The sequence below is a fragment of the Colletotrichum fioriniae genome, assembly GCF_027942845.1.
Source record: "Colletotrichum fioriniae strain IMI 355084 chromosome Unknown scaffold_14, whole genome shotgun sequence".
NCBI classification, from domain to species: domain Eukaryota; kingdom Fungi; phylum Ascomycota; class Sordariomycetes; order Glomerellales; family Glomerellaceae; genus Colletotrichum; species Colletotrichum fioriniae.
Window position 1 is genome coordinate 283,590 of NW_027076850.1, and position 26,375 is coordinate 309,964.

Consider the following 26,375-nt stretch of genomic DNA (forward strand, 5'->3'; position numbering starts at 1 on the left):
AATGGAAAGAACAGGCAGTTCTTTCAATTTGGACTTGTGCCAGTGGGGTTTCTTCTTTCTAAGGATGTTTTATTTCCCATGCAAGGATGCTTGTGCTGACTATTGTTTCCTGGCCGCATGATGTGATCAGGTGGGTGGAGTATTTGAGGTAAACCTTGGACGGGGGCGTTTGTCTCTTCGTTTTTTCGTTTGTTCCCAGTATCTCCATGGATAGGTAGTGAGTAACTATTACATTGTAAACTGTTATATATAAAAAAAGAAAAAGAGGAAATGAGTAAAAGATGGTACAAAACAATAGGGTACGGAAAAAGGAAAAGAAAAAAAATTGTACCGACGGCGGGACTTGCACCCGCAACCTTTGGCTGAGACTCCCTCGGGGAAGAGGTAGGAGGCCAATAAGCTACTATTGCTCCACGACGGCGTGCTTGTAACCATTCGACCACCGGGTCTTTTTACTTTGTTTGTTGGGTTTCAGATGACGGGAAGGCGCGTTAAGAATGGGAGAGGGAGGGTGGTGGGCGGTGTGAATGTCTGTGTAATGTGTATATTCCGTTTGTTGATATGGTTAGGCTGCAACATTTTCCCTAAAAGATCCTGGGATATAGAGGCGAAGGAAATTGCAGAAAATGGGTTGTCTGTTTTGATTTGATGAATTATTGGGAGTTTGGAAGGTCTGAGATTTCTTCGTGATATTTCAATGACGGTGTTATCGACAGCTGAGTAAAACACTAGGGACAAAAGGTTAGTGTCGATATCCTGTTTCAACGCCGACACAAGTGATCACTCACTATCTGATGTCATCTAAGTCTAAGTCTGATGCGGGAACTTAACTGGCGAAGAATCTCACCAGCCGATATAAAACAGATTGCTACAGTATTGTCATACCTCAAGCAGGTCCTCTTAACACAATGCTTCTTCTGTATCGAGAGAAGCACCACTCTAGGCAGAGCAATTCCTTTCAAACATTCTGATCCTCTTGGAAAACAGTTCAATGACGAGAAGGACTAGGTCTAAACCTCCACTTCAAGTAACTTTCCAGCTACCCTCTCACTCATCAAAATCGCAAGCATTAGCAATATGCCCCACGGCCTCAATATTCTGCTCCAAATCCTCAACCTTGGCCCTCGCCGTCGCAACAGCAGCCTTACTCAACGGAAGCCTCAGAAACCTCCCTCCCTTCCCCTCCCCCATCTCCTTCTCCTTCTCCCTCACCTCCACGGCCAACCCTCTCCCGTAACAAAATCAAACATCTGCCGCGCAGCCCTCACCGGATTCCCAGCCTGCCTCCCACCACTCCCTTCCAGATACCTCAACACCCCTTCCGCCGCCGTACCTCCATAAAACGCACTCATCCGCCCCGCGGTAGGCGAGAAGCCGGGCTGGTCCCGGAATAAGGTCCGAAACGGGCCCGGTTCGACGAGTATAACGCGGATGCCAAAGTCGGCGTACTCGGCCGCCAAAGATTCCGAGAGGCCCTCGACGGCGAACTTGGAGGATGAGTAGGCGGATACGGCGGCGAGGCCGCGGAGGCCGCCCGTGGAGGAGATGTTGATGATCGTCCCCGAGTGGGCGGCGCGCATGTGCGGGAGGACGGCTTGGGTTGCGCGGATTGTACCGAAGAGGTTTGTGTCGAAGAGGGTTTGGAAGTCGCTCAGGCTGGGGGGTCTTTTCGTCAAATCATGCTGCTTCCGTAAATACTTCGTTGGGGAGTTTTTTTAATTTTTACCTGAGGTCCTCGAAGCCGCCGGCGATGCCGTAACCGGCATTGTTCACGAGTACGTCGATCCGTCCGTGGATTCGCGCTGCGCTGTCTACCTGTTGTTAGACGTTGTCATTTGTGACGTCTAGGGCAATCCAGTGGCCGCCTGCTTGCTGGATCTCCTCGATGAGATGGGCCGTCTTTTCTGGGGAACGCGAGGAGGCGATTACGAGGTGACCCCTTTTCAGGACTTCGCGGGACAGTTCTAGGCCGAGGCCTGAGGAGCAGCCTGTGATAAGCCAAACTAATTGGGTCATTGTTGGCTTTGATGAAGAAAGAAAGGGAGGGGGGAAGAAGGGGGAGTGTTTGGTTTCGCGGGCAAACAGCGGAGACAAAGTGAAAGGAGATGAGATTTGGAAATGTTCTTTTTTTTTTCTTCTTAATTTCTAGGTAGATTAAAGTAAAGGAACTGACACTCGAGTTCCGAAGGTCTTCTACTTTGAATAAGGCACTTATTTCGTTACATCACAGCTTGCTTCTCAGTGAAAAGTTGGGCAATGGTGTAGCTATCTTCTCGGACTTAAAAAAAAAGGAGGCAACGATCGGGCTCTTCGAGGGGCCCGTTACCATCGAATCGATTCGAAAGCAATTTTTGCCGTCTCGTTTGACGAAACGTGCAGATTTACGGCGAATACTTGCCAAGTCTGGCGATATGTTGTGAGGACTAGCATGTCGGACGAGACCGGACATATGGCTGCGAGTCAGCTAGTTGCTGACTGGGGCAAAGCAAGACTACAACAAAAACACCACATGTGGATTCGATGACAAGTCTTAGCTACGGTAAATCCGTATATACTTTGGCTTCTGTAACGTCATAGTCGCAAAGTCACAATGATGAGAGTAGCAATCCAAATGCCATATAAAAACTTCCGCATCTACAATAAAATGGATCATCACAATCCAATCTCTCAGCTCGTTCCCTGGAACAATCCAACAACCCATCCAACCAAACACCTCCTCCTCCTCCCTCTTTCCTGAATCACATCTCGTCACAATGGCAGACCGCTACATCGCAATCCACGCCAACCCGCAAGGTCCAGGCGACGCCCGCCCAACAGCAGAACAAATCGTCCGCGACGAGAACCTCGTCCCCGCAGGCCTCGCCTCCAAAACCGCCCTCATCACAGGCTGCTCCGCCGGCATCGGCACCGAAACCGCAAAGGCCCTCTACCTCGCCGGCGCAACCCTCTACCTGACGGCCCGCAACCTCGCCAAAGCCCGCAAAGCCCTGGGTGACGAGATGGTGAATGACACAGCCCGCGTCCACCTGCTCGAACTCGACCTCGAGTCCTTCGCCAGCGTCCGCGCCTGCGCCGCCGCCTTCCTCGCCAGCACAGACAAGCTCGACATCCTCATCTGCAACGCGGGCGTCATGACGCCCCCCGAAGGCCGCACAAAGGACGGCTTCGAGACGCAGTTTGGCACAAACCACCTCGCGCACTTCCTCCTCTTCAACCTCCTCCAACCCGCCCTTCTCAAAGCCGCAACCCCATCTCACACCTCCTCTTCTTCCTCCTCCTCCCGCGTCGTAATCGTCTCCTCCGTAGCCCACCGCTTCGGCCAGCCAAACTTCTCAAACATCAACTACGAAGGCTGCTACGATCCCATGGCAACCTACGCCCAAAGCAAAACCGCAAACCTCTGGACCGCAAACGAAATCGAGCGACGGTACGGAAGCCAGGGCATCCATGCCCTGAGCCTGCAGCCCGGAGGCGTCATCACGGAGCTGATGCGCCACATGCCCGAGGAGCAGCAGGGCGGCTTCGCCAAGCACCCGTACCTCTCCAAGATCTTCAAGACGGCGCCGCAGGGGGCGTCGACGTCCGTATGGGCCGCCACGGCCGCCGCGCTCGAGGGTAAAGGTGGGGTGTACCTCGAGGACTGTCAGATTATCGGCCCTTGGGATCCGGCTGGGGAGCCGTGGGGGCCCGGGTACGGCGAGCACGCGTATGATGTTGAAAAGGCTACTTTGCTTTGGGAGAAGTCGCTCGAATGGGTCGGTTTGTGAGGTAGTGTTGGCTTGATGCGCTGAGATGCGAAAGAATGGCAGAATAGAAGAAGAGAGAAATTACCCGATGATCCTCTTGGCGAATACCTCACTGATGTTTCGTATGCCCTTCATTAGGTGCCGTGTGCATGAGCTGCTTTATAAGACTGACAGACAAGAAGCCTCCAGGCCCCATTTACGTCGTTAGTTACCATACCCCAGTGAAGAAGAACACCTCCAGATCTTGCCAGCATACTTAACAGAACAGAACATCATGTACATTTGTCCCCCTGAGTATACTACACTGAACCTTGCATCAGACTCCTTGAAAATGCTGCCCTTTGCCGAATACATGTACAGTAGATCGAATATCAACACAAAAAAAGGGGCCCTTCATACAGTGCCTCACAATAGACTCTATCTTACTGTTTTACACATCAAAACTGTCTCACGCCGCTTTCTTCTCAGCAGGCACCTTCTTCTTCAATGATCCAGGCGGCGTCTTGAGACCGGCAAACACCGCGGCAGCCACGACAGCCATACCCGTGGCACCCATGGTGTACGCAACTTCGCGGCCAGCCCACCAGTACACGCTGGTAAAGAGAATCGGCCCCAACCCACGTCCAAGCTGGCCCCAGCTTCGCAGGATACCAAGCTTGCCGCCGCGCTCGTCCTCGGCAGCCTCAAAGCTGCTCAGGGTGTTCAGACCCGAGACGACGGTTGCGGATGTGACAGCGAGACACGTTGCCGCAGCATACAGCCCGCCAGTGGTTGTGATCCGGCCCAGGAGGATAAAAGATGCCAGGCAGGCCACGACACCAGTACGCACGGAGAGTAAAGGTGGGAGGCGGCGGGTGACACCGCCCTGAAGAATAGAGGCGACGAGACCAACGAAACCGAGGAGGCGGCCGTTCTTGGCGGAGCCGAAGGCGAAGAGCTCGTAGGTCATGAAGGAGAGGGAGGACTCCATGCCAGAGAAGAAGAGCAGGAAGACAAAGTGGACGGCATTGAGGAGGAAATGCGAGTTCGTTCGGACCAGGGGTGTCGATTTCGGTTTCGTCGTGCTCTTGTCATCCTTCTTCGCGCCGCGGCCCTTGCCAGTCAACGAGGGGAGGGTTTCGGGGAGGCAGAAGTAGAGGTAGACAGTCTCGGTCAGGATGAGGAACAAGCTGAAGCCGGCGGCCGTGGCGAAGGGGTTCTCCTTGACGGTGCTGATGCTGCTCAGCCAGGCGCCCAGCCCCGGACCAAATGTGAAAGCGATAGAGAAGCAGGCACCGATGAGGGCCATGGTGGAGCCTCTGCTCTGCTCGTCCGAGATATCCGTCGCCATGGCGGTAGCGAGCTGGACGTTGCCCTCGGACAGGCCGCCTACGACGCGGGAGGCGACGAAGGTGCGGAAGTCGACGGCGACGACCCACAGGAGCACAGAAAGAATGTTGCCGCACATAGAGGCTAGCAGGGCGGTGCGGCGGCCGTGACGGTCTGAGAGGTGACCGATGAGAGGGGAGGCGATGGCCTGGAGCAGACTGAAGAGGGAGCCAAGAGCGCCGCCGAGGAGAACGATATCATAGCGGGAGTCGATGGGGCGAGCGAAAGCGGCCTTGTAGCGGTTCAGACCGGACAGGACAGACTGGAGGAGGGTGGCGGGGCCGGTTGCGTTTGCGATCTCAGGGCCGACCTCGCGGTCGCGGTAGAATTCGAGTAGCTTGGGGAAGAGCGGGAGGATGAAGGTGAAGGAGATCTGGAGGAAAGATGTTTGTTAGTTTTGGGGGAGACAAGTGGCGAGAGATAGAGGGCCAGAATGGCTCGAGGGTGTGGGATAATACCAGGTCGAGAAGCAGAGAGATGGCGATGACCCTGAGCACACGCTTGCGCGTGGAGGGGTCGACTGCCGCCGAGGGCGACGGTGATGTCGCTGCCACTGCCATTGTCACGGACCTGCGCTGATGGTCCTGCGTGCAAGAGCGAGGTAGATCGGATCGTGTAGGACGTTGTATTCGGTGTTCGTGAACAAGTGGACGTTGTATAGTGATCCAGAGAATGAGCGTGGGGTAGTTGGAGAGAGACAGTCGAGTCGAACAGGGGAGAAGAAGAGAATCAGCCAAGGCAAGAAAAGAAAGGCCAAGTCTGGATTAGGCCGGGGACTCGGGAATTGAAGACGAGAAAGCCGAAAACGAAGAAGAAAAGAAGAATAGTATGCAGAAGTAGGTAAGGTAAGAAAAAAGAGTATCGAGGTGGGACGACAGGTGACAACACAACAAGAAGGTACGGAGTACGGATGGACGCTGGAGGGGAACGGGACCACTCAGTAAAAGGAACAACGTGGAAGTCGCGGCGCGCGGTGTCCAAGCTCCCCCGTCATTGCCGTCGGCCGGTGCATTGCAGTACTTCGTACCTATCCGTGGTGGTGGAGAGAGTGCAGAAACATGCTCTTTCTGCCCTTGTCCCCTGAATTGGGGCCATGGCAATGGTGGTGATCCAGTCGGCCCAGTCCGATGTTTCAGGGTCAGGGGCTGACGCTGGCTGCCCCAATGGCTGGGACTGGGTGGGGCCCACCCGACCTTCAGTGCTCCTGTGCTCCTGCACCTTGTGGCCCACGGGTTTACTGTACATACCTTAGGTAAGGTACCTTACTACGTAGGTCCTGCTGCGCTAAACATCGGACGGCGTCCACGCCGGACCGGGGATTTGCTGTCTTCTCCCCCACCCCGGACTCGGCCAAGAACGTATCCGTAGTCAGCTGCTATTTGGGGTAATCTCATTGGACGCTGCTTCAATAGGCACTTTGACCTCCACACCGGCAACAGGCGCGAACTTGGACCTCACTTAGCTTCCATCCTCTCCAGGTATTTCTTCTTCTTTGCATTTACGAGAATCAATCCGATCTCTGGATACCTATTTTATTCATCTATGCTCTTCCACTAGATTAGGCTCTACGATACTGCCATTCAATCCCATCTCAAATCATCAGATGACAAAGCCTGCCGTCAGCATTACCGTCCATGCTTCGCATAGTGCTGGAGATGACGGGCAGCCGAGGCCAAGACCTTTGTACTTGTCCTTCCCGAATTGACGCCAAATTCTCAGACTATCGCAACTCTAAAGGGCCCGGCGATGGAGCAATGTCACACTGACAAAGACGGCAATCCGCATTTCCCGAGCTTGCTCAGCCACCAATTACCCATCCGAATCTCATATGCCCAAATTGCAGCACATCTCGCGCTTGTTGAACAAGACACCGGCACTGGAGTTATCCGTTGCACACTAACGATGAACGCCGCTGGTATCGTCAGTCAGTGCTGTCTGTCAAACACCACGCGGATCCCCTTGGATTCCTAGATTTGCTCGTCAGTCACCACACACTCAAATCCTTAACTGCGATCCGTCAAAACACATACCTTGTAAGGAATCGGAATGAAGTAGTCCGCAGCCATTTCGCAATCCCTCACCGTCGTCTCAAATATCCTGAGCACGCCCACATCACCCGCCCGCCGGTCCTCTCCACCCTTCCCGCTCCCGTCCACGACACCCGCTCCGCCCCACCGCCGGAACAGCTTCGCAAGCATGAGGTACAACTCGGCCTGCGCCAGCGCCATCCCGAGGCACACCCGCGTGCCCCCGCAAAACACGGTCAAATACTTCTCCAGCCGCTCGCCGTCCTCCACCCACCGCTCCGGATGGAACCCAAACGGGTCATGATAAATATGCGGATCCGTCTGCGTCTTGTACGTGCTCATCCCGATCACCGTCCCCGGCGGGAGATGCACGCTCCTACCGCTGCCGTCCTTGTCGTGATACACCAGCGTCTCGTCGGGGCACACCCTCGCCAGCCGCGAACTCGTCCCGAACCCGAGCCGCAGCGCCTCCTTGACCACACCTCTCAAATACGGCAGGTTCTCCAGCTCCGCGAGCGGCACCACGGCATCCCGGTCCGGAATCGCGGAGAACAGCTCGTCGCGCAGCCGACGCAGCGTCGAGGGCCGGTTGAGAAGGTGGAACACGGCCAGCGATAGCGTCCACGACGTTGTGAGCGTGCCGCCCTGCACCAAAATCTGCCCGTCCTGCGCGAGCCGCGAGACCGTCTTCTCGGCGGGCGGCAGGAGCTTGGAGGAGAGCATGTCGTGGAAGATTGTCGGGTGGCTGACGTCCAGCTGCCACTTTTCCGTGTGCTGCGTGGCTTTGATCTCGCCGATTTGGTCCTTGATGTCGTTCTTCATCTTGAGGAAGCCGCCCCAGCCTGTGTGTAGATGTGACGCGTAAGTGGTGAGCCAAAGCGAAAGACGACGATGCATGGTAGGGGAGAAAAACTGACCCGGAATGAAACGTCCGGAAAAGGATTCTGGTAGTGCGTTGACCAGCGTCAAGGCCCAGTTCATGTGCTTGATCATGGGCCCTAGATGCGTGCCCATGAGGAGGTTATCAGTCACCACCTTGCCAAACGTCTCGTCCTCGACTGCGGAACTCCCAATTAGCTTCCGCCACTGATGCATGCCAACCATTCAAGAGCGTGCTACTCACTGAGGTGGTCACTCCTAGCGAAGCTGTATTCGTTAATGACATCTGGTCCATCGCGTCAGTGACTGAAAACTCCAGATCCATTCGGCAAAAGAACACATGGGCCAGGGTTTTGAATTTACCATTGGTAAAGGCCGAAAACGGGTACATGACATCCAATGGCTCCTTAGACCTCTCGCTGAGTTCCAGAAGACGGTCAAGCAGCGCATCAACCCGTTCCTCAATGACAGGCTGCAGCTTGCGGACCGTCTGCGTCGAGAAAAAGGGATTCAGCGCCGCGCGCCGAAGTTTGTGGTGATCATGGTTCACAGTTGCCAGCGCGCTCTCTTCAGTTCCTGTTAGCTCATGATATTTGCCTTCACTAAAGAGAGAGTAGGCTTGATGATATCACTTACCAGGAGATCCAAACTAAATCAGTCCACGTTAGCAAAAAAAGACGTCTAATTTCTTCTTCCCAACCTTACTCTCAGGCAAAGGGGGATCAAAGTCACAACATTACACACCTGCTGCGTATAAAACCCCCACTTCTCCCTAACCCTCCCCGGTCCCGTATACAGCTCCGAAAAGAACTCCGGGTCGCCGACGTGCACCTCCCACGGGCTGATCCGCACCACGGGCCCGTACCGCCGGTGCAGCTCGATGATTTTGAACGTGTACTGCCCGCCGAGAACAATGTCGTAGTAGAACTCGTACAGCTGCGTCAGCGCCGCGAGACGCGGACCGGGGACGTGGGCGATGGGACTGAAGTAGAGGCGTCGGACGCCGAGCTGGAGGGCGTAGAGGAGCCAGAGGAGGGAGAGGAGTGCTGTGAGTTGTGTCGGGGTGAGGGCGAGTGTGGTCGGGGCGAGGTCTGAGAGGAGGGTTTGGATCGCCATCTTTGAAGTCGCTTCCGTGCGCTGGTATCTCTTTGCGATGGGAAGCTGCTGAAGCACGGGAGAAGATGCAAAGTCGCTTTCTGTCTCTCTGTCTCTCAGCTCGAGCTGTATCTACCCGAGAGGCCGGGTCCCGTAGACCATATAACAGACCACCACCACCACCACCTCGCTCCACGCCGCCGCCACTACCATCACCTCACTTAGCAAACCGCCCGTTCGTCCCCCAAACTACTGCGTGCCGGGGATACGTGCTTAACGGGGAAGAAAAAGTGGCGCCCAGCTTTGAACAATGAGGTTTAGCAAACCAGCCTAGCGCCTGCCGCTAGTACAGGGTGGTGGTGATGATGGTTGATGGGGAACAAAACTAGCTCTCCTAGCTGCGCTGCGCTGAAGCAGCTTTTTTTTATTGTCGTCACCTTGGCGGGAAGAAGATTGGGGGAAGAAAGTGGGCAGTCTAAAAGTACGGATACAGATAGCAGGCCCCTCCTCTTTCGTTTTGTTTTTGCTGCCCGCTAGTTGTCCGTGTCGAAGAGGAAGAAGAAAGTTTTCGGGTGTGTCCATTGATAGACTAAGGTAGGTTTTCTTGCGGCCGAATGTAGCGTGGTGAGGTGTCCGAGGTCCGGGAAGTATGCCATAGCTTCGGGTACCCCAGTTGAGTAAGAATATACCGGACGAAAACTGTCAATGGCTTTCTTCGGGGACACACACTCTCTCTCTTCCTCGTCTGTATGGCATCTTGCATCTGGTCTCTGGCATCGTGTTTCGTCAAGGACACGAGATCTTGGATGGATCGTGTTTGGCGGTGAACATGGGGTTTTTGGAACCCATCGATGCTTCGTGTATTGTTTGCCTGTGCCTCCAATCACGAGGAGATTGTTATCCTAATTCATTAATGGAAATCGAATCTCGGGGTCTTGTAAGGAAATTATACCACAGAGCAATAGGCCCTGGGAGATGAGTCGTTACACTTAGATCTCACCGTCAAAAGATCGGTCAGATCGGATCTAGCCAAGAGAGACTTGTGCCGCCAAACATCAATCCTTCATGTACGGGGCCAGAGGCCCTTCATCTGAAGATTGAAAGAATGAGGTGTAGTTTGCCATGCTAGACTGAAACCAACAGAAACACACAAACAGAGCCTCATGGGTTCTAGCCTCTAGATTGAGAGCAAAGCAAGCAAGCACCGCCACAGAGGTGCAGCACTGCCTACGTAAAAGACGGCGTACGTGAGGTCTTGAAAGCTGAGTTACCAACAGGCCCACCACCGGCCCACGTTTCCTGGGGTCCGGATGAAGTCGAAATTGACTTCCCAATCGGCAAACACCATGTCCGTATGGTGGATTCTTGAAGAGAAGACCACCGTGATCCGGCATGGGCATCTTACTTCGGAGGGGGGCTTTGCAACGTGGGGTTCGCCGCCCGCCCGCGGAAACCCGTTTGCATGGAAGTTCAGAGTTGGCTTACGGGAGGAACAAGCAGAACCACATGATACCAAATCTCTCCTACGTAATCAACGCAGAGCTCCCCTATTCCTCGTGGATAAATCTTGATTTATCTTCGGCTCTGACCGCAGTATGCGCCTTCTTGTCTTCGAGGATAGCTTGAGGCACCAATGAAGAATCGACCCTGCCAAGTTGCCGAGGCTTCAATGACGAGAGAAGGGGAAGAACCAATGGCATCCATCGCCGTCTTGGATGATTTGAGCGGTAGAAATGACGGCATACTATGTACAACAGCAGGCGATCGATGCTGTGCCGCAGACTACGGGAAGGAGGAACTTGGGAAGAGAGAGGAAGACAGAGAGAGAGAGAGAGAGAGAGAGAGAGAGAGAAGAGGTCCCCTAAAGTCTAGACCAATCAAGTTCCAAAAGTTCAACGTGTGCCGGGCGACGATCTGCAATGTGTGTACAGGAAGAGCGTCACTTGAATGACGTCGCGACCGTCTTCTCGTCGCTTGCCATTCCGATCGTCTCTCGCTCTCCTTCTCTCTACGGATACTCCAAGGTTCCAAGAGGCCTGTGAGATTGTAGATGCCATCACTGCCAAGGATCATATTGTCGATGCCTAGAGGTGGGAACATCTTCGTAAATTGTTCCCTGAAAGAAGAATAAGAGCATTGGCGCTGATTACGGATTACACTATTATAAGAGCGGAGTCACGTCAAGCACATGGAGAAATAAGCTTCCAGGGGACATGGCAGTTAAGCACGACCTTACCTTGGTCCACTCCACTGGGATTATGCCCCCTGTACCAAAGGTACGATAAGCTCCAAGGAGTCACAGCCCTCCGGTTGCCTCCATGGAGCTCCAGTCTCCAGAGCAGAGGGGAGGATAGCACATGGCCGCTCCGTAAGGCTGATTGAGAGCTGTGCCAGGTCCCCTACTATTGATGCTGCCAACTGGGGGTCTGGGTCCTGGTCTTGGACAGTCTCCAGGTTCAGGAGGGGTCATCCCTCCTCCAGTAGCGCTTAACCATGCCCCCCTGGGCAGCTTCGGACCTTGGTAGAGCAGCACCGCCCGATACTGTGGTGACCACGATGCCCAAAGAGGAATTATCAAGTCGCGACTTCTTCGACTCTTCCTCTCTTCTATGGAGTATCTCGTACCTACAGACTACAGGCTATTACCCATAAGCTAGGACGACGCCATGGAAGAGCCCCCCTAGCGGGCTGTCATGGTGAGATTAACCCACGCTACGATGACCTTCCTCCGCACCGTTGTACCTCTTTTGCGCGCAATTGGACGAATGGTATCATCTACGAGACTACGGCTGAACTTTTGCCAAGAACTAGACTAAGAAAATCCTCAATCCCACCTTGTCGCGTCGTCGAGTTGGTCTCCTCGCTCTTCATCACCAGCCAGCCAGCCAGCCAGCATGGCAGAGAGCCGTGATCGTCGCCGTCTGCTGGGCCAGCTCATGACATCTTCCAAGGCACTTTCTGCTGGACAAGTTAAGCTTGTTTTCCACTTCCGGGAGGGGGGCGATTGATACGCGCCTTGCGCAGCTGCGCAGCCTCTCAGAAAAAAGGTCGAAGATTGCAGGCCAGAAATGACGAGAGAGGGGTCCGCCGCCCAACCAACCAACTCAACCCCCGCCTCAAGCCCCAGACTATCTGTATCTGTACGGTGTGTGACGGTGTAACTAGCAGGGCTCAGATCAAAGGACAATGTTCGGTGGCCTGGGTATGTGCTGGTGGTGGTGGTGGTGGTGGTGGTGGGACTAAACCGCCGGCCACCGGTGAATGCATGTAAGACGGGCGGGCGCCGCTTGCGGTGTCTCTAATACTTAAAGACTTGGCAGCCTACTGCCCTCTCTCACCTTCCCTTCAGCCTTGAATCCAGTCTTACTTTACTCCTGTGCACATTTGCTCTATCATATCTTCCCCTCAGTTTCGAGTCTTTCGTGTGACTGAGTCTCTCATAACCAATCAGGTATCCTCCAACGAGGAAGAGAACCAATTGAACCTCCAACAACCATCTCACTTTAAGCGCCGCGGGATTACAGCAGTGAACAGCAACACCAACACACCAACAAAATCCAAAAAACCCAAATGAACTTCATCCTCGAGTCCCGCGTCCCCAAAGGCGGTGGCTCAAGCGGCAGCCGCGGCTCCAGTGGTGGCAGTAAATCCTCGAAATCATCCAAATCAAAGAGCGGCAAGAACAAGTACAAAGGCGGCGGCCGCGTCGGTGCCGCCGGCGGAGGCGGAGGAGGTGGAGGAGGAGGAGGCGGCTTCAGCGCGCTTTCCCTCTGGGCCCGGATCCTCATCATCGTCCTGATTGTGTGGTTTGTGCTGTTCCTGGTCTCGCTCGCGTTTTATACGGTCAAAGGTAAGACCCCTTCTGTTGAAATGTTGAAAGAGTATTGAACGGCCAAGTTTGACTTACAACGGAAAACAGAACTCAAGCGCAAAAAGGAAGGAAAGAAATTCCGCATCGGCCACGTCCTCGGCCACGCCCTCCTCGTCTCCACGGGCCTCTGGATCCCCTTCACTCTCTACCGAAAATTCATTTCTCGGCGCAAGGACAAGTCCGGCGGCGGTAGTGACGGCGACGAGACCAAGCGCTCCAGTGGCGGCACGTACGCCAAGATTGAAGAGGGCAGAAGGTCCGATGACACCGGTACCCGAGACTCTTGGTGCGCCGGGGCCGGAGCCGGAGCTGGCACCCACAACAACAACAACAACGCGGACAGCAAGTACGAGCCCATGGGCTACACACCCCATTATCGTACCCCGTCACCTGCTCCGCCCCCGGTGGCCGGTACTGCGCCGGCTCCCACCGGCGCGGCGGCCGAGTATTACATGCCGCAGCCGCCTTCTCAGACGGCGCCGACTCAACACCCGCCTCAGTATAGTTAAAGGATGTCCCGGTTCCGACTATATCACGGGCCACTATCAAACGATAATGGCTACTTGGATTCCTACGATGATACGCCTCGTTTCAATGTTATGCTATTTTTCTTCTCTTCTCTGGATCGATACCCCTTTTCCTTCAATCTAGCGTTTCTTGTTCTTGTGTTGGTATGAAAGAATGTATGTGCCGACGTGTATCACAAAATAGTACATAGAAAAGAACTTTGAACTATACTGCTCAATTCTTCTTTTGCGTACATCAAGTACTTGAGTCTCATCTCTCGATGCCACAACCCACGCACCTCCAATATCCATCTTCTCAATAACAATGGACCGGTCTCTCGCGTCTTGTTCTCTAGCCAGTCGTAGCATCTCGATGGACGGATGACGGCGTGAGCGCTTTTTTTCACCCATCTGCGAGGTCAGAGGGAGGCATCGCGGCCAGCGCTCTCTCAGCTCACCGCTGGTTTCAACTCATGTGGTTTTCTGTTCAATCTCGTCAGCGCGTCGATTCATTTCGCTTTGTTCTCTCTAGCACTTACTCCGCGCACCCCGACCCTATCAGCTCATCAAACATATCTCGCCCTTGGTAGGTACTACTCCACACCAGTCGAAATTTCAAATCTAGCCGAATTATCGTCAGCTTCAACCGTCGCCAGACAAAAGACGGAAAGTCAAGTGAAAACAAACGTACCACCAAGCAGTCGACAGCGAAATCTCGTATCTTCTCAACGAAGCTATTCATCCTTGTTCCGCTACCTTACTTCTTCGCCGCAGCTCCGCCATCACCGCCCCCAGCCCGATTCTTACTCGAAGCCGATGCGGAAGCAGAAGAGCTCGAACCCGCGCCGTTCCATCCTCCCATATGCTGTTGCTGCTGCTGCTGCTGCTGCTGCTGTGACTGTTGTTGCTGCGCCATCTGTATCTGCATCTGCCGCTGCATCATCGCTCTTTGAGCCGAGGCCCCGTAATCACCGCCATCATTCTGAACGGCGAAGCTTGCCTGGGCACCAGCACTAGCAGTGCCAGCACCTGCACCTCCAGCAGATCTCGGCTTCTTCTTCTTTGCGAATCCTCCCAGGTCCGTGGTATCGTATCCGCTTCGACCCATTCTGTTCCTCTCTCCTTGTCCTTCCCTTTGCCGCGGCGAACGTCCTTTACTACACGTAGTTCGTGTAATTATTTGGTCGAGTGCGCGTGTTGGTGAAACCTTGTGGACGTGTTAGAGATCCTCTCTCCCCCTGTATACACGACTTTCGACAGAAAGGGAATCCGGTTCCCAAAATGGTCAAGTCGACTAAACCGGCCCCGTATGCGCCAGCTGAAGTCGTGTCTCTTCCAGTCTCCTTCCGGATACTGAAAAGAGAGCGCTTCTTATCGAAAGATAATAGCCCAGTCTGTACGGGGTCGATTTCCTCTCGTATATCGATTCGAATCAGATTGATAGGAATGAGTGGCGTTCAGCGCGGGCGCGGTCGTAAAAAGAGCAAGGCCCCGGCACCCAGATATCGTCTCGTAAAGTATCGTGTGTTTGCTACTTTCTCTTGCGAATGACATGGTCTGAGTGGATTTGCCTCAAATTTCTGCTCAAGGTTAAACAGCGACAGGCAGACTCAATAATGACTCTGTTTACAGTAGGCTTGAAGTCAAGAAAGCTGGGTTGATGGTGGCTGATTGTTTGATTTTGACCGTTGATCCCCCCCAAATATCACGAATGGAAGTGTGTGGATATGGAGTTGAGTTTGGGTGTGTATGTGTGTGTGTGTGTGTGTGTGTATGTCTTGTGTAATGACAAAAGTCGCAGAGCCAAGCAACATCTACGACCTCCACGCGTCTTTCCCCTTTGCTTTATACGGGCCAAGTACCAATACCAGAGTGGCAAGTCACGTCTTGCTTATCTTGCTGCTTGCTCCAAAAGGGACCAAGGTTGCGAAATTTGTCCCAGACTTTCTTGTATTTTGTTTGCCCGTCACTGACTCAGCCTGTCTCAGGAAACTTTTCCTTGGTGTCACTAAGGTTCGCCAGAGAAAGGGAGATGGATAGGGCCGTATTCCTCATTGTTGTTGTTTTTGCTTTTTCCTCTCCGCCCTCCCGCTCCCTCTCCCCTTTCCTTATTCCCTGCCCTGACGAACTGCAAACACACTGTCGTTGTCTTTTTTGCCTAGGAAAGAGAGTGAGACAACCTCACTGGTATTTGTTGAGCAAGGGAGGTACGTCTGCATTGGCATGTCTCCCCATACCCCTGGCCCCCAGGCTCCTCCTCCCCATTGTCTGGATGGACTGACACAAAGTTCCGAAAGACAATAGACCTGAAAGAGACATGCAACACAGACGCTGTCAAACTTGTCAAACTTGTTAGATCATTCGCAAATCTCGGGGAGACCACGGAGATGAACCCGGCTGGGTGGTCAAATGGGGCACGGCTGGGATTGGATCGGGACCCGCTCCGCGAGCATGACGTTCCCTTGGTAAATTCCATTCAAGAGGCTCAAGTGAGACGTTCTTCGTTCCCCTGCGATGATCGCGATGGTGAGGGATGAAGCTCGCCCCCAATGATTCAGAAGGATTCGCTCGTTAGACATCAAAAGGGCGATAAGCACTTATAAAGAGCCTCCAGGAGTCAGGGCTCGCTAGTCAGGCACAGCGCCACCAGGAAATGTTGTCTCATTCCTTCATGGGAGGGAGTCCTCGAAATCATTCTCCTGTGGTTTTGGAAATGCGTTCATCAGCGATGAGATCTGCCTATTCCAGGCGACAAACCGAAGGGGCGGTTACTTCCACCACGGCCTTAATCCAAGGAGACGTCGAACCGAAATATCGATGCTTGGTGTCTCCAATTCCGAGACAGATTTCCTGGCGCCATCTTGCCGTGTGTTCCAGCACCGGGTTGGCCGCGGCGGATGGTCGAGTATTCTTCTGAATACCCCAAATCTATTATGTAGCATCTGCCAAAGGTAGAAACTTGGCGCTCATAGGAAGAGGAAGTGTATTAGGATTGGAATGAGGTCCACCAAAAGAAATCATCTATACAAAGATGTACAAACTTACGCCATTCATCCACGCCAGAAGCAGGCCTACAGGTCTTGAGAGCTTCTTGACAAGAATTGTCACAAAGACCCCCGACATCTGTACTGCAATTTGCTAATCTCCGCTATCAAGGCCGGTTGAGCCGTGACGGAAAGTCGCTCATTGCTTCGTCCGTTGTCCATCATCCATGGGCTTGACAGCTTCCTTTGGTCTATCGTTCGCCTCCTCCTTTGCTTCAGCTCGATGTTGGGCGAAAGCGTCTCTGGTGGTCCCTATTAGTGAACCAACTCCGAGATCCCAAGCAGCGGGATCAACGAGGGTTATACGTACCTGAGGATGTTGCGGCAGCTGGGTGGAGGCGTACTATCTGTCGGTGAACATAGGTAAGCCTTGGTTGGTTGAGGATCCTGCACTGCCGTGGCATCTCGCTCATCAGACAGCTCCGAGTCCTCGCTCTGCAAGTTTTGTCTCGTCTGTTCGTGGCCGTATGGTGACTCGTGACCACCTTTGCTCTTCTTCTCGTCCCGACCAAGAAGTCGTCGAAGCCTAGCCCGAAACCCTCTCTTCTTCTGCTCCTCCTTCGCCGCCCTTTTCTTCGGCTTCTTGCTGCCACGGCGCCGCGGGCGCTGCTCAGAACCAGAAGAAGGTTCTGAAGAATCCCAATTATCCGCCAAGATATTCGGCGGCAGCTCCAGGTCCTCTTTGGACGAAAAGGGCCCCCGGGACTCGGTCGATGCCCTCGACCTCCGCGTCCCCCGAGACGACGTCATTTGCGACATGAGCATGGCCTGCTTCTTTTTCATCGATCCCATGCTCCAGTTGGATTGAGAATGCAGCCTTTCCAAGGACGCCAAGAAGGGCTGACTCTTGCCGCTGCCGCGGCTGCCCTCGCGGCTGTGTAGTCTCTTGCTCTTATCTTCTCGGTAGGTGGAAAAGGGCGGAACGATTGGTGGTTCGTTCCAGGACGCAGGGCTGGGTCCGGCCATTGTATTCACCAGCGAACTTTTGGGGGTATTTTGGTTGGTACATGTACTCGTAGTGATGTGATGTTTCGTTGCTTCAAGTCAGGCGGAATACAGGATGTTGAAAAGGGTGTATGATGGATCTGGAAGCTCGAAGCTCGGAGCTCGAAGCAGGTGACGTCTTTGGGACTAATGTACCTAGGTAATCAGAGGTAAGCGAGGTTCTCAATGCGATGCTCCTTCATGGAAGGTCAAACGTACTGAGAACCTGCCCCGATCGCGTCGAGTGCCGAACTGGGGGAGGCGAGGCTCCAACCGAGGCAGCTAGCAAGACTGTCGCTGCCATTTCCATTGGGAAGCCGTGTCGTACACAGAAAACAACACTGAAAAAAAAGATACCGTAAGTAAGTATCCATTACCTTGCAGAAAGCGGCACTATTCACAACATCATACGCAACTGGAACTGCAACGTCAATCCTGTCATTGATTCATACTTATAAAATAGACGGGCAAGTAGATTCGCACCGAGGTGTCATCAGCCGTACAGACAAATCCTCGCATCAGAGCCGTGAAATAATAGCAATACCCAAATACTCCTCCCCAAGGGCCGTGAGACCGTGATACATACGTTCAGGAAGCCACCAAACTCCTATATCCTTGTCCAACTGAACATCATTAATACGCTTCTCAAATTTTCACATCCACGTCAAATCCTCAAGGCCAGCGACTGGGGCCAATGATCTCGCCAGGTGCTACTTGTGTCCTGATTGCCGTTCCCTTCCAGTCCATCGTTTGAAATACGTCGACGTTACCCCACCATTGTGGTGGCCTGGCGGATGTGAGGTATAGCGTGAAGAAGATGATGAGCGTGGCCACGATGAGGCCGCAATCGAGAGCCGCCGAGGTAATGTAGTTGTATTGCAACCACCAGCCGGTGTAGCGACGCTTAATGAAGAAGTTGAAAATGGTGCCGACAAGCGCCCAGCAGAGGTAGATGTAGACACTGGCAGGGGGAAGCCAGCCGGAACCGCCGTACAGGAGGGGGGGTGTTGACGTAGCGCCAGATGCTCTTGGGCCACTTCCGGGCAAGGAACCAAGTGATGACTGGTGTGATGGCGCCAACGAGCCAGAACCACTGGAGAGAGGCGTACAGCGCTTGGCCGGAAAAGATGCGAGCGGGGCCGATCGCACCCCAGATGATTGATGCGGTGAAGAAGACGCGACCACCGGGGCAGGTGTAGCTGTTGGGCTGGTCCGGCTGGCAGACGTCGGGGATGGTGCCGAGGGCCCAGTTCATGACAGCAATCTGAACGATAGCTGACCAGAGCGACGCGACAAGCTGGGAGGCGAACATGGTACGAGGGGGGACCTTCATGTAGTGACCGAGCTTGAGATCCTGCGCAAAGTACAGCGCTTGCGACATGCAGATGTAGCCGTAGTTCTTGAACATCATCATCGCAAGGGGGGCGGCCCGGCACCATGTAACCGATAATGAACTCGGTCAAGACGTTGAGGCCGAGCTGGATGTTGGTGATTGCCTGCACGATGCCAATAGGAATGAGCCAGAAAACGGGAATCAGAATGCACACAACGTAGGCCCACGCAGGAAACCCAGTTGGCCACCCAGCAACAACACCAAACGAGATGGCAACCATGACGACGAAGAGCGCTGAAAATGATCGTTAGCCTAGGTCAAAGGAGGAGACCATCGACAAAACCTACCCAGATACCACCAGTCCTCAGCGTCACGATACTTCTTCATCAAACGCATGTGCACGTCGTCCTCTTGATGGCGTGCCAGCTTGAACTGACCCCAAATTTCCGTGCCATGGTACAGAACAACGTGGACGACAACGGCAGCTACGGCGGCGAACGACAGGGCGTAGGCCAGAGCGAATTGAGTTGGCAGGTAGAGAGGAGAGTAGTCGTTGTAGGCGGTCTCATTGAACTGCAAGTTGGCGTCGAGGATTCGAGTGACGTTGTAGACGGCGCCGGTATTGTCGAATGATTCGGAGCTCTGTACCGGGAAGTAGTCGGAATACCAGGTTCCGGAAAAGTGGATGCCAGAAGAGACGATAACGAAGAAGATGATGATACCCGCAATCACGTTGGCGATGGCGTGGAAAGGCGGGATCAACGGCGATGTCAGGTAACCTGAGATGACAGTCCAGTCAAATGAGATGGGCATGAGTCCATAACCTGAAAGGCCACCAAAGACCTTGTTGACAATCTCGTTCTTGGGCGCAATCCAGCAGATCCAGGTAAAGTACGAAAGTCCCTGGAAAATCCAACCAGGGAACCAATACCAGATGAAGGCACCGCTGCTAACGATAAGGAACCAGCGGTAGCGGCCGATTTTCCAGCCGTTGGTCTTGGTAGGGTCTGAGCCAGAGTGGTCGTGAAGGGTGTAGAAGAGAGCACAGTTAACCAGGTTCGAGGGCCAAATCATGGCAGAGGGCCACACAAGGAAGCGTCGGGCCAGACCGGCCAGACCGTATCCAGTGCAAAGGGTAGTAATGCCGAAGAGCAACTGAAATGCCCAGCCAAAGTGCTGCTTGTAGAAGAGCTGCTGTGCAAGCAAGACATCGGTCGCGTACAAGACACCACCTCCGTACGCAGCCTAATAATCATAGTCAGTTCTGTCGTTGATCTTTTCTCTCCAAGAAGCCTCTGTGGCCTCGACTCGAAATCTTGACTGCTGCTATTCTCCAATCTGGAGTATCGACAGGGCCCCGCTCCTGATAAAAATCGTCCGAACTCACATTAGACATGGCCACAATGATAACGTGCTCCTTGTAGTTGAAACGGCCGGGTTTAAGGTTGAACTTGACACCAAAGACATTCTGCTCCTTGTCGGGCATGACTAAATCCCAACCCAGACCAATGGGATAGGCGATGAGTTGGACGACATAGGTGGTGATGGTGACGCTAGGGTTGCGGAGTGAGAAGAGCATATTGACACCGGAGCCAACCGTGCAAAGAAGCATGCCGATGACCCATGCGCGAATCGTATTTGCTGGCAAATCGACATCGTAATTCCGTACTACAGCGCGGACCTTTGTTGCGGCAGCGCATCATGTCAGCGACTTGAACGAGTTTCTCATCTGGCCTTTTCCCTCTGCCTGTCCGTCCCACCGCGATACTGGCTCTCGAGGCCTGGGCGGAGTTTCGCGACGTACCTCTGGATAGGGCGAGTTGTCCTCCATAAGAGCCTGTTCAATCTCGAGACCCTTCTCGGCGTTTCCGGTAGCAAGCGCGGTATCGACATCGTTGAGCTCATCAATTGGCATATTCGGATCGAGCTTGTGTGCCTTCTCGAATTGAGCGAGAGCCTTCAGCGGCTCGATGCCCGTGGCCTCGGCATCGTCTTCGAGGGCGGGGTAGGGCGTGATCTCCTCGGGTTCGCCACGTTTGCGAAAAATGGACGGCATCGTGACGACTGTGCCTCTCTCCTTCACTCTACTGTCGACGGAGTAGATTGAAAGGTGAGGGTTTAGGTACGCCGATTGCGGATGGACTGGAGAGCGACCGACAAGATAAGCAAGAGGACGGAAAGAAGGCCCCAAGGCCACAACGGGGGAGACTGGGGACAGCGGGCGCCAAGGGCTTTTTCAATCAAGTCAAGCGAAAAGATGGCGGCGGCGGCGGCGAAGGTGGTGCCGGTCGGCAGTCTGCAGGCTAACAAGACACCAAGACAATGTGACAAGGTAAGGTCAGCCCGCCAGACGAATCAAAGTCCCACTCTCCAAAGATGTTTAGATTGAACACCAGCAAGAGGCAAGATGGCTTCAAGCTCTCTGTGAACTTGTGAAGTAGCCCCTAGGGATTCTGCAGAGTCGAGTGTGTGTGCCAGTTGTGTGTTTTTGGGTTAAGATTGGCAGCGTCGAAAGAATGGCGCACTCAACGATACCCATGAGTCGACTCTCTACCCTCACTATCCCGTATCTATCCCCCCCAATATCGTCCCGTGTATGTGTGTGTGTGGGTTCCTCTTTGGGGCCTTGTCGGCGACTTGCGGCGCTGGAAGGGACGGGGGACCCAAGGGGACTAGAAAGAAATCGGACCTCTAGCGTGCTATCACGACACCAAATGCAGCGGCGACGCGACAGCCCGCAGGCCCAGCGGCCGTTTGTCGACCTTCCTAAATTGGGGTAGCGACATCCGAGGGGCTGTGGAGGAGGCGAGGGGAAAAGAAGAATGGTTCGCCGGGGACATGGTGACATTGGAAGGACAATGGGCGACAATTCTGATCCACACCTCTCAAGCTCTAGTACAACTCGGAGCCGGGGGACACCTAAAGCTGACTCTCTGTTGGTCCAGAGTCGACGCCTCGGTGGCTCGATGCCTGCTGGTCTGGCTGGCTGGAAAGACGAAAGGATTCTAGCTGTCCGGCTTCTTCCCACTTCGAGCTGCTCTGCTTCCCACCCTTTGTCCGCGAAACTTGGGGATCAGCAGATCACAAAGTTGCCGATGTGCCCCTGCCACCGATCCGGGAGTTGGTGCACGCTGCTGATCGTCCAGGAGCAAAAATTGGGGGGACGAACAATTGGCGAACCAACTGCAAACAGCTTCGTCTGATATCTGGAGAGTCCGTACTTTGGCACGTTTAGCCTTGTCATCGTTCCCGCAGTTCAAGCAAGTATCCGTACGCCAGGCGAGTGGTCGAAGATTGTCCAAGTGCCAGGCCGCTTGTCCCAAGGGTCCTGGGCTCTCGGTCTGGATGAAAGCCACAGCTGCCAGCGTGCCAATGCTAGAATGCCACTGTAGCCGTCCATTCGGCCTGGCCGCAGCCATTGCGCGAGACTTGGCGAGTCACTGCAACGGGACTTTGGTCGAATTGAGCCGTATCGACCAATCACCAGTCACTTTTTTTCGGCCGGGAAAAGCCGTGCTTTCTGGGAGAACCTGGCTTATCTTTGGTTGGTGAATGAACCAATGTGATTGAAGACTGGGAAGCCCCCGTCAGTGCTAACAATCTAATCTTATTTCCGATGGTGTCTTCTCCCGCTGTCGTCGGTCGATGAATGTTCACCGGGACATGATACTCTTTTAAGGTTTATCGAACACGCGTTGTTGGACGCTCCACAGACTGGAGTCTTAGCTCGTGAACCCCTGGATTTGAAGCGTCGGTTATCGATGGTCCATGGAAGTATCCGTAGACTTCGGTGGGCTCTCCGCTAGACTTGCCTCGTCTCCTGTTTGCTATTCTTCGGACTATCAGTCCTCGGTGATATGGTGGTATTGAACCTTCTGAAGGGGTCTGGTCGATCAGAAGAGGTATCAACCTCTCGCAGTCAATATTTAGAGGTTCAGAAAACTCATGGTCGGAGCGGCAGTGCTTGTTGTCCTTGCTCTAAGGTAGTGGATTGAAGATGATGCCCGGGACCATGTACTAAGTCGGGCACTATTGAAGAGGTGTACGCTTTGTTGAAGAATCCGATCTTGCGCTGAAAACTCTCGGCTTCTTTTCGAACCAACTCTTGAAGCGTCGTTCGTGCAGACTTGACCTGGATAATATCGGCGTTGTGGTTCATAGCCATTGGATACTATGGAGGTCTATCGTCGAAGAAGATCCTAGTTAGGTTGTTGCTGGGTAACCTCGCCCAGACAGACGATTCGTCAGCATCGCGCAAGGGAAAAGGACAACATCAAGTGAAAAGGTAGCTTGACATGAGGTGGGTAAGGTAAGGCAAGAAAAGACGCTGGAAAAGAATGATCACCTCCGGATTCCACGGTGACTTTTGGGTTCTTGCCGTCTGCCGGCGTACCTGCTGCGAAAGTGCAGTGCCAAGACGGGAACGGGGCCCACCCGAGCTGTCACTGAACTCCTGGAGTAGTGGAACGAAGAGCGGAAGGAGCCTCCCCGGCCATGTATTCAGGTCCGGGCCCCCAAGTCGCAGCTTCCCAATGTTAAATGCCGTCACCCATCCACTCTGTAGGGCCAGACCGTCTGAGCATCTGCGATCCAATTGTTCCTTTCCTGCCAGCCTGACTGCATTTTCCAAAGTACCTCACCAAACATGTCTGACATGTCATAGCACGTAACGGAAACACCTTCTCCTCGGCCACTCGTTCAGCAAAGAAAGTCAATTCTCAGCTGCACTGGCGCGACACGCAAGTCATCGTACCTACGTAAGTACTCGATCAAGGAGGAATCCACCGGCAAATTCGGCATTGGATTGTGCTTATGGAGCACTGAGCTGCTCCAGCCCGCCGTTCACTGAGGTGTCTGATCCACGTCTCCAGCAAAAGTTGACGAGCTGATGCTGCACCACCAACTGCTGTTGGCCATGGCCTTGGCAGAGAACCCTGGAGGTCCTCGCACTAGGAGGCCAGAGACATCATTCCCGTCTAGCCCATCGCGATTCCCCCTCCTCGGCCCGTGATCTGGGGCTATGAGGCGTGTCTTTCATGCACTTGGAGCTACTATTTCCGACAAAACTTGTCCACAAGGAAACTCCCGTGCTCCGCTCAGTCTACCGTATGTCGTCATTCATCCCTCATCATCGGCTTGACGGCCACCTTAGCTGCCTCCAATGCCCAGCGTCCATCGTGATCTGCTGTTGTATTTAAGCCTCAAGCGTTGATCCCCCAGACTTGACAATCCTGACCTTAACATCAATCCATCGCATCTTCTCTTCTAGTGCATGCCAATTTTCATCTAAAGTCTTCATACCATAACCACAGCTACTGATCCAAACGTCAATATGCCTCTCGCAAGTCACGTAGGTTTCAACAAATATCCTCTACCGGCGATTGATGTCTTCATATGATGATGTAGCACTGGAATTGACACCTTGTGCAGGTCAACCCAGAGGACATTGTCCAACGTCTCCAGGCAACTCATATCACAGCTCCGGGCAACGCAAATGCCCTCAGCCACGGCACATCATCACATATCCAGCCCTACGACAGCCGATACACCAGTCAAACCAACATTCCCAAGTACAAGATTCCCGATGAAGGCGCCCCAGGAGACACCGTCTTTCAGATGATCAGGGACGAGCTGGACCTCGATGGCAAACCCAACCTTAACCTGGCCAGGTGAGCATTCACGACATTCCCAACACAGATCCCCTCGCTAACAGCAAACCAACTTAGTTTCGTGGGAACATGGATGGAACCCAATGCTACCCAGCTCATGCAGGAGAACCTCTCCAAAAACCTCTCAGACGCAGATGAGTACCCTGCCATGATGGAGATGCACCAGCGCTGCATCAGTATCATCTCCCACTTGTGGGGTGTCCAGCCTGGTGAGAAGGCCATTGGCTCCGCAACCACTGGTTCCTCCGAGGCCATCCATCTCGGCGGTCTCGCCATGAAGCGTAGATGGCAACTGAAGCGCAAGGAACAGGGCAAGGACACCTCCAAGCCCAACATTCTCATGGGTTCCAACGCGCAGGTCGCCTTGGAGAAGTTTGCCCGTTACTTTGACGTCGAGGCCCGCATCTTGCCCGTCAGCAAGAAGAGCCACTATCGTCTGGACCCGGCTCTTGTAAGAGAAAATATCGATGAGAACACCATCGGTGTCTTCGTTATCCTCGGCAGCACATACACGGGGCACTACGAGCCTGTTGAGGAGATTTCGCAGATCCTCGACAAGTACCAGGAAGAAACTGGCATTGACATTCCTATCCACGTCGACGCCGCCTCTGGAGGCTTCATCGCCCCTTTCACCCACGCAGGGGTCGGCGGTTCCAAGTGGTAGGTCACATCGATTTATTCCCTACTGGTCGTGCGCTAATAGCCCGCAGGAACTTTGAGCTCCCCCGCGTCAAGTCAATTAACGTCTCAGGCCACAAGTACGGCCTCGTCTACGCCGGTCTCGGCTGGATCATCTGGCGCGACCAGTCTTTCCTCCCAGAGGACCTCATCTTCGAGCTTCACTACCTCGGAGGCACAGAAAAGTCCTTTACGCTCAACTTCTCCCGCCCAGGTGCCCAGGTTATTGTCCAGTACTACAATCTAATCCACCTAGGCTTCGACGGCTATCGCTCCATCATGGAGAACTGCCTCTCCAACGCCCGTATCCTCGCTCAGAGTCTTGAGGCCACTGGATGGTACACTGTTGTCTCCGACATCCACCGCCGCGCACCTCACAAGGAAGCCAGCGGCGCTGTGAAGAAGATTGTGAACCAGGCCGCCACAGCTGTCGGAGGCGAGAATGCTGCCCCGGGAGAGACGTCGGCCGACTACGTTGCCGGCCTGCCCGTCGTCTCATTCCGTCTGACGGATGAGTTCAAGGCCAAGTACGAGCACATCAAGCAGGAGACCATCTCCCTCATGCTTCGCGCCAAGGGCTGGATCATTCCCAACTACCCGCTCCCGCCCAACGAGGAAAAGATTGAAATCCTCCGCGTTGTTGTTCGCGAGACCATGACATTTGATTTGCTTGAGCGACTGTTGACGGACATTGTCGAGGTGACGGAGACGCTTATCGAGAACGATCAGATCGATTTGCAGGTCCTGAAGAAGCACCACAGCCGCCGGCGGGTGCGCGTCAAGGGTGATGAGGAGAAGCACAAGAAGGAGGGTGCTGCCAAGGAAGTCCAAAATGGAGCTAGAAAGATGGAGGATGGTATTCATCGTGCGGTATGCTAAGGCACAGAGGTGTAGGCAAAAAGTAATCTCGGTACAACGGTAGCAGCGAAAATTTCATGGCATTCAAGCTTCAAGATCTTGTTGGTAATCTCTGCCGTATCGGCAAATTCATGTGGATACTACATAAGGGCCTCTCATCCTTCGTCAACGCGACTACCTCGTTGAGGAATTTGTCTTCGTCGAGGAATGCTCAGCCTCAATAATTCCGGAGCTCACCGCCACGTCCCACTCGGAGCGAAGGTCCTAGATAGCTATGCGCCAGGCCTATTCTATGCTTCCAGTGTCAGCTCGAGGTG

General features: G+C 53.9%; 8 protein-coding genes and 1 non-coding gene across 9 annotated transcripts; 3 read left to right on the forward strand and 6 right to left on the reverse strand.

The window, feature by feature from the left end:
- Nucleotides 1-328: 328 nt before the first annotated feature.
- Nucleotides 329-421, reverse strand: N0V96_010265. Its single transcript has one exon. It is a non-coding gene; the product is annotated as a tRNA-Arg (tRNA).
- A 912-nt stretch (nucleotides 422-1,333) lies between these two features.
- On the reverse strand, nucleotides 1,334-2,016 carry N0V96_010266 (uncharacterized protein; the record flags this gene model as incomplete). The annotated part of the gene is given in 3 exon segments (XM_065758892.1): nucleotides 1,334-1,665; nucleotides 1,727-1,815; nucleotides 1,828-2,016. Coding segments are annotated over 3 exon segments (610 nt in total), but the record flags the coding sequence as incomplete, so codon positions are not given.
- Nucleotides 2,017-2,753: 737 nt separating this feature from the next.
- N0V96_010267 (uncharacterized protein) lies at nucleotides 2,754-3,767 on the forward strand (the record flags this gene model as incomplete). Its single annotated transcript, XM_053194624.2, has 1 exon — nucleotides 2,754-3,767. One exon carries the CDS (start codon nucleotides 2,754-2,756, stop codon nucleotides 3,765-3,767), a length of 1,014 nt encoding a protein of 337 aa, XP_053047793.1.
- A 427-nt stretch (nucleotides 3,768-4,194) lies between these two features.
- Nucleotides 4,195-5,674, reverse strand: N0V96_010268 (uncharacterized protein; the record flags this gene model as incomplete). Its single annotated transcript, XM_053194625.1, has 2 exons — nucleotides 4,195-5,487; nucleotides 5,573-5,674. The coding sequence occupies 2 exons, from the start codon at nucleotides 5,672-5,674 to the stop codon at nucleotides 4,195-4,197; spliced, it is 1,395 nt and encodes a 464-aa protein (XP_053047794.1).
- A 1,443-nt stretch (nucleotides 5,675-7,117) lies between these two features.
- N0V96_010269 (uncharacterized protein) lies at nucleotides 7,118-9,136 on the reverse strand (the record flags this gene model as incomplete). The annotated part of the gene is made up of 5 exons (XM_065758893.1): nucleotides 7,118-8,199; nucleotides 8,265-8,306; nucleotides 8,384-8,596; nucleotides 8,657-8,669; nucleotides 8,765-9,136. The coding sequence occupies 5 exons, from the start codon at nucleotides 9,134-9,136 to the stop codon at nucleotides 7,118-7,120; spliced, it is 1,722 nt and encodes a 573-aa protein (XP_065612416.1).
- Nucleotides 9,137-12,685: 3,549 nt separating this feature from the next.
- Nucleotides 12,686-13,495, forward strand: N0V96_010270 (uncharacterized protein; the record flags this gene model as incomplete). The annotated part of the gene is made up of 2 exons (XM_053194627.2): nucleotides 12,686-12,965; nucleotides 13,035-13,495. The coding sequence occupies 2 exons, from the start codon at nucleotides 12,686-12,688 to the stop codon at nucleotides 13,493-13,495; spliced, it is 741 nt and encodes a 246-aa protein (XP_053047796.2).
- A 3,180-nt stretch (nucleotides 13,496-16,675) lies between these two features.
- Nucleotides 16,676-17,502, reverse strand: N0V96_010271 (uncharacterized protein; the record flags this gene model as incomplete). Its single annotated transcript, XM_053194628.2, has 2 exons — nucleotides 16,676-16,778; nucleotides 16,847-17,502. 2 exons carry the CDS (start codon nucleotides 17,500-17,502, stop codon nucleotides 16,676-16,678), a joined length of 759 nt encoding a protein of 252 aa, XP_053047797.2.
- Nucleotides 17,503-18,192: 690 nt separating this feature from the next.
- N0V96_010272 (uncharacterized protein) lies at nucleotides 18,193-20,909 on the reverse strand (the record flags this gene model as incomplete). The annotated part of the gene is made up of 6 exons (XM_065758894.1): nucleotides 18,193-18,481; nucleotides 18,573-18,874; nucleotides 18,957-19,147; nucleotides 19,201-20,098; nucleotides 20,241-20,534; nucleotides 20,658-20,909. 6 exons carry the CDS (start codon nucleotides 20,907-20,909, stop codon nucleotides 18,193-18,195), a joined length of 2,226 nt encoding a protein of 741 aa, XP_065612417.1.
- Nucleotides 20,910-24,185: 3,276 nt separating this feature from the next.
- GAD1 (glutamate decarboxylase gad1) lies at nucleotides 24,186-26,079 on the forward strand (the record flags this gene model as incomplete). The annotated part of the gene is made up of 4 exons (XM_053194630.2): nucleotides 24,186-24,203; nucleotides 24,284-24,522; nucleotides 24,580-25,182; nucleotides 25,233-26,079. The coding sequence occupies 4 exons, from the start codon at nucleotides 24,186-24,188 to the stop codon at nucleotides 26,077-26,079; spliced, it is 1,707 nt and encodes a 568-aa protein (XP_053047799.2).
- Nucleotides 26,080-26,375: the final 296 nt, after the last annotated feature.